Source organism: Henckelia pumila, chromosome 1, assembly GCF_033568475.1.
Source record: "Henckelia pumila isolate YLH828 chromosome 1, ASM3356847v2, whole genome shotgun sequence".
Classification (NCBI taxonomy): Eukaryota; Viridiplantae; Streptophyta; class Magnoliopsida; order Lamiales; family Gesneriaceae; genus Henckelia; species Henckelia pumila.
Window position 1 is genome coordinate 115,282,385 of NC_133120.1, and position 7,222 is coordinate 115,289,606.

At 31.8% G+C, this 7,222-nt stretch overlaps 1 protein-coding gene across 1 annotated transcript; it reads right to left on the reverse strand.

Annotated features, from left to right (window-relative positions):
- Positions 1–2,723: 2,723 nt before the first annotated feature.
- Positions 2,724–3,952, reverse strand: LOC140873264 (uncharacterized). The gene is made up of 2 exons (XM_073276349.1): positions 3,941–3,952; positions 2,724–3,752 (listed from the first exon to the last, which is right to left on the reverse strand). The coding sequence occupies exons 1-2, from the start codon at positions 3,950–3,952 to the stop codon at positions 2,724–2,726; spliced, it is 1,041 nt and encodes a 346-aa protein (XP_073132450.1).
- Positions 3,953–7,222: the final 3,270 nt, after the last annotated feature.

Sequence of the window (7,222 nt, forward strand, 5' to 3'; positions counted from 1 at the left end):
AAGCAGCCAAATGGTGGGAAGTAGTCTCACCAACCATGTTGTCGTTGCCTACTTAAAACTATTTTTGAATCCTCTGTCGTAAGAGTCCGCTCAACGACAACGATTTTTAACTGTTGTCTTTTCAGCTAAGACAACAGTTTTACAACGTTTTTTAATCGTTGTCTATTAGTGCGATAGACAACAGATTCACAAAGTTTTTAAACCGTTGTCTTCTAGATTGATAGACAACAGTAATGCAACATTTAAAACCGTTGTTTAGAGTGATGGACAATAGTATGACAACAAATTAAAACGTTGTCTTTGAGCAAGATAAAAAATTGTTTGACAACAAAAAAAACATTGTCTTTTTAATTAGAATTACAACAATTTTACAACAGTTAAAAACCATTGTGTTTGACCATTTTTTTATATCATTTTAAAAGTGTTGTCTTATTTAGTTAATCAATTTATAAAACTACTGTCTATTATATTTACAATATGCATTAATTAATTAAAAATAAAAATAAATGAGCTAACAACACTTCGAACTATATATATATCAATAAACCCTTGGAAACCATCAATTCAAACATCATGAAAATACAATTTATTAAGAACACATGAAATTAAACTCCAATATAATTGTGTATCATAGCTAGAATATTGATCACAATATAAACTACCAACAAAAACATAAAGTATGTAGTCACGATCCACAAACTTCTGGCACATGTCTACAAAACTCAACCCATACTAATGTGACTTGCGCACATGAATTCCAAAATATGTTGGTAGCTTGTTTGCTCTAATTTATCTGCCGTTGCGATTTCCTGTGAAAACAAACACCAGTCATATTTTTGAAGTGATGTTAGTTTTCTTACCAAACATAAGTTACAGCACTGTCCATTCTGAAAAAGCCCCGAAAAATAATACGCATCTTGCATGTGATAATCAAACAATTAAAGTAATAACACCAAGAAAGATATATCTAATTATTACCTATAAAAAAAGAACTCATATTCATGTTAAATAAACTTTTCATAAAGATAAAGCATGAGTTAGCCCAATTTCATACATTAATTATGTCGTCGTCGTTGCAGCAAACTTCACCTATGATGACACGAACAGTGTCAGAGGAGATCATAAAAAAAATTGGATGATCTTGATGAATTCTTTGAGTTCAAGTCGCCCGCCGTGTGGAAACATCCACTAGAAGTTGTCTACGATGATCACTAAGAGCCGACCAACGAGACGTCATCTCCACGCGCGTCTTATGATAATGAGGGAGGAGGTGATGAAAATCTTGGGTGAAATTGCATAAAGTCTTGATTTCAAGATCTCATATCTTGATGATCAAGAACGTGCTACGCTTCCTTCACCGTGCATCGCCACTGCACCGCTCGAGGACGAATACGAGAATAAGACATCACCGCATGATCAAGAAACAACATGCATTGAAGGAGGAGTTTTTGACATTTCGGAATGTCTTGAATCCAAGATCACTTGTTCGGTTGTCCAAAGCAAGTCGAAATCGCAGCTTGGCATCGAACAGCACACGGTAGACTACGTCTGAGCATGGGTGGCTCCACATTGGGGCAAAGGGGGGCAGCTGAATTTTTTTTTATAAAATTAATAATATACCCTTATAGTTAAAAAATTATATTTTATGATCATAAATTAGGAACCAAACACGAAAATACAAAAGAGGATCAAAAAAATTAAGTTAATCTTCATCGTTTAATGTGTGAAAAGTGACAAGAAAATTTGTGGTTCATAGTCTTAAAAAAATATTGTAGCTCAATCACCAAGTTTAAAACCAAAACACAAATGAGTTTTAAATTTTTTTTAAACCTAAAAACAAATTGTTGAAGCAAGAATTGTCAGCTTAAGAACTTATAAGTTTGGCTTTTAATTTACGAGTCGCGACAACTGCAGTGAAGAGATAATTTTTTGCCGAGAGGATTATTACAAATATTCATTAATTATACTGTTATATATATATATATATATATATATATATTAGTTTTTCGAATGAAGTTAGTTTTAATTATTTAGAAAAAATTTCAAGTCTTAGGGTAAAATTGTAAGTGAAATTTGAAATCTAAAAATATTATTTAAATGAGAACACTATATTTAACCTTTTGTTATGTGATGATATTTTAATCTAACCGGCAGCCCTCTTTTGATAAAATTTTTAGATCCGCCCTGCGTCTGAGGGGTTCTCCAAGATTATTTAGAGTTCACCACTATCGTAGAAGTAGATATGTACAATCGTTTTAATATTTGCAATATGTTGCTTTGTTTCTAGGATTAAACTAACGTTTTTGTACTTAAGAAACTTGACAAGAATTGTTCAGTTTCAATTTGACGACTGAAATCGGAACATAATTTTAGATTATTAATTTTTTTGTCGATGCAATTAATAATTATAATCTTCATTGTTATTTCTATATATTTTCTTTGTTTAATTTTTTATTGCATAATTTAATGATATTAATTGTTACACAGATCCTAAATTAAGCCATCAAGATTTATTCAAACAGATAAGTAGTAATTAGTAACAATGTAACATATAAATATATATATATATGAGGAATTTTCAGCTACCCAACCATGTTTTTCCACTTGGTGATGCGAAAAAAAAAAAACAAAAATCTACTGGGTTTTAGTGGTCGCGGACCAACTGAAAAAACATGGTTGGACAGCTGAAAATTTATGTATATATATATATATGCTAGTACTTGTTAGGCATCACATACAACAATGGAGGAGAGGAGACCATCAGTTCCATTAATAGTCGCACCCTTGCTTTTAACATGCAACAAATACTTCAATGCTGTTTCTGTCACAACTTCGCCAGGGATGAGAACCGGAATCCCTGGTGGATAAGGGCAAATAAGCTCTCCGCATATTTTTCCAACACTGTCCTCTATCCCCACTTTTTTCTTATGCGCAAAAAACGCCTCTCTGGGACTCAAAATGATGTTAAACTCGCCGAATGGTGCGAGAATTAATCTTGCATCAGTAGCGACCGGCCTTTTCGAGTGTAATAAGAAAGTTGTTGAGAGAAACCTCAATCCCGAAACAAGCCTCAAGATATGCTCTCTCGTGGTTCCAAGGTTAAATATTAACGTGAAAGATGATGTCCCAACAAGTTCGTGAAATAGCTTGAAATCCCTGCACAAGATTTTGTTAGCTTCACAACCAGAAAGACCAAGATTCCACACACCGATGGTGACGCGTAAAGGGTCCATAGCAGGAAAATTTGGGAATTTTGTTTGGTCCAAGATTGAGATTCCTGGAATTTCATTAATTATCATACTCTTTGCTTCGAAAGCCAAGTCGATTGCTTCGCTGAAAGCTGTTGCACGGTTTTCTCTTAGGTGGGCTCTAGCAGCATCAAGTGAGGCTAACAACAAAACGCTTGGGCTAGTGCTTTGAAGTATTTGAAGGCACCTGCGAACTCTACTCCGGTCTATGAAACGACTACCCGAAGCATGGAGCATAGATGATTGTGTAAGAGAGCATAAGACCTTATGAGTCGATTGCACCACTAGGTCGGCTCCTTGAGAAAGAGCCGGGCTAGGAAGCCGATGATTGAAGGTGAAATGAGCTCCATGTGCCTCGTCAACGATTATAGGGATGTCACGAGAGTGACAAAGATTTGTGATGGCGCCTATGTCGCTGCAAATACCATGATAACTTGGTGAAACCACTAAAACAGCCGCTGGTTTCCTCTTCTCCATCTCCAGTTCCTTGATTGCATTCTCTACCTATATTATTAGATATATAATTAAAAACGTACGTTTTATAAGTAATTGTTTTAATTAATATACCGTACGTATAAATTAATTAATTGTCTTGATCAATGCACTAACGTGCTATGACAAACATAAAAAAAAAATAAAATAAAAAAAATTGGTAAAATCATAAGACCACATGACTTTTGTATATCACTCACCACAGGTCTCATCTCTTTGATTGATATTCGATTCCTTTAATTTACCTCTGGCCTATATATATATATACATACATACACTCTCTCTTTCTTCGTTTATATTTGAATGAGATTTTATTTTTCTCTTTAATGCAAATATATCTATGGAATATCTTTTTGCGAAAAAAATATTTATACAAAATTTCGATAGCAACCTACCCTATGGCTTGAAAAATTTCTTGAAATACCGACACAATCTCATCTCATTTTCGTCCGAAAATCCCGACCCAACATTTTTTCGATTCGAATTTTCGAGATTTTTCGTATCCCGATTAATTATCGGGAGAGAGACCGAGAATAAACCTTTGACTGACGAGATGGTCGGACCCTTTCCAAAATAAAATTATAATATATTTTAATGCTAATTTTTTATAAAAAAAATGTAGAATAATGGATCTATTTAACAAAATTTATCTAGTAATTTGTATCCCGAACTATTTATTAATAAGAGATGCAATTTGTCATTCTATTAAATAAAATTTATCTAGTAATTTGTATCCCAAACATTTTACTAATAATTATATAAGAGATTCAATTTGACGATCTACTTACCAAAATATAGTAATTTGTCTCCTGAATATTTTATTAACAACTATCCGATGCATGATGTGATGCTTTTATTTCACTAAAACATTGAAACATTATTTGAAATATTTTAATATTATATATTTTAATTTGAATATTTATTTTTTAAAAAGTATAAGGTTCTAAATAGTATTTTTTGAAAAAATAAAAACATTTTTTTATTTTGATTTTGAACAAAACCCTAAACATGAAAAAAAATTATCGAGATATCCTCTCCCTACTCGACGGGATACCAAATATTCGGGTTTCGGAATGTAACGGGTACGAGATCGGGAAAAAAAAAATCTCCCGATTCTTTTCTGGACGGAAATTAGGTAAGAGGGTTACGCGATGGGTTTCGACCCAATCTCACCCCTAGCCTAGGTACTGATCTTCATGCGTTGAGCCAAAGAACATTTTTGCATGTAATTGAATATTAGAACTGTACTCTAATTCCACTTTGTAATTATACTCTTCAAAAAAAATTATTAGAATTGTTATTAGTGGAATCTACAAAATATTTGGCAGTGGAACAAGTTACAAACATAAATTTTTTTTAAAAAACTTTAATTTACAAGTTTCAATGCTTTAATTAATTTGGCAAAATAATTTTTTTCCGGTTAACTTATCTAATTTTGAGCTTTTGTCCGTTAAGTTTTTAAATTTTGATTTTGTATAAATTTTTTTTAATTTTTTAATGTTATGGCAATGTTTTTTGATGTCACATCAATACTCCAACAAAATAGGATTGAAAGAGAAAACAAAGTAATGCACCAAAACGAATTTGTAAACTTAGTTGACCTCAAAATTCCCTTTTAATTTTTTTTAAAAAAAATATTTTCCTTTTTTTATTTTCCTTTTAATTTTGAATGGATCTCTTTTTAGTTACGTCACCAAAATTTTCAATTTGAAATATAATAAAATCAGTGTGCTAAAATTTGTTGAATATATATACAGGGGCGGATCCAGGATTTCGATCTTGGAGGGGCCGTCTATAAGCTAGACACAATATTAAATGATAAAAAATAAATTACAGTATCAAATATGTTCACCTAGTTAAGCATCAAGTGTATGTTTCGAAAAAAAAAATGTGCACATTAAAATAATTTGATGTTCATTAGAATTTTAAAAGTTTTCGGTGATTTTTAGCAATTTTTCTTTCAATACATATCATCAATACATCCAATAGAAAATTCATTTTGCTTTGAAACCTAGTTTGTATGGCGTAAAAAAATTATTGAAAATAATCTATATATTTAATGAAAATATTAAGTAAATATGAGCATATTAATTTTAAAAAAAGTGGGCAAAATTTATTAATTTCGTACAAGTCTATATATTTTTGAAAATAAATGAAAAAATATATATGAAATAGATATAGATTTTTAATTTTTGAGAGAATAGGAAAAAGAAAAACAAAAGAGAGCATAAAGCGGGAGAAAAGAAAATAAATTTCGGATGAGAGAAGGTGGAGAATCGAAACCTTGAAAGACTAAAAACACGTAAAGCAGCTTTTGCCACTCAGCTATAAGACTTTTTACCTTTTTTATGGGGCCGTTGTTTTATATATTTAGTTTTCTTAAAATATTAATTATATAGTACTAAATTTTTTTTAATCCTATGGTGAATCCGCCTCGGTATATATAGGCACATATCATGCATGCATGATGCATCTTCAATTTTGATTTCACCAAAAACTGATTTTTTTTTAAATGACAAGTGAATATTCACTTATTTCCGGTTACTACAAATAGCATGCATCTAATTCTTTTTCATAAGTAAAATATATTTCTACCATATTAACTAAGTAGCTTAATTTTGTACTAACATTCATGGTACACGCATCGTGTATGATCATGAAAAAAAAAGTAAATTTGAAGGGATAATATGAAAATAGATTTTTAAAATATGAAATTGAGTGTGTTAGGATCAAGCACTTATCATTAGATAAAAAAAGTTATAACTGTTAGACAAAACATAACTTTATTTTCTTATACTTGTGGTAGTGTAGATGTGTCGGGTTGTTAAGCACTTAAGCTCATGAGTCCATGGAGAGACGTGTTTTACTGCTGGTGTTGTTTCATATTCATTCGAGATCAATCTTATCTTTTTTCTTACCATCGATCCTGTCCCCCAACAGCGACAGTATTATCCGTTAAAATCTGATTTCTTTTGGCACCAGATCTTTCCAAGGGGTCACTAATCCCAGTACTATTCTCACCTTAACATCTGCCCTGTCTCCAACAGAGACAATATTACCTGTTAACTTCTGGTTCTGGTTTTCTTTGCACTAGATCTTCCCAAAAGATCACTCATCATAGTATGTCCACAATAGAGAAGTATTGCTCGTTATTATCTCTATTATTACTCTCATATATGCACGCTTAACCCAACATTCCACTCTCCCACAAAGAAGAAAAGAAATATGCTTCTTAAAGGCTCGACTAGTTGTTAGGATCAAGAGCTTACCACTTGGTCAAAAGCTATATCTGTTAGACAAGACGCAACATTATTTTCCTATACTTGTGACATGAAAAATAGGTCGGGTTGTTGAGCTCATGATTTCAAGGAGGGACGTACCTTACTGTATAAGGTCTAGTAGTCCACTAATCTACTCATGAGATTTTAAATTATTTTTATTGTTTAATGTATTTTATTTAAGAGATTTAAAATTTATGTTAT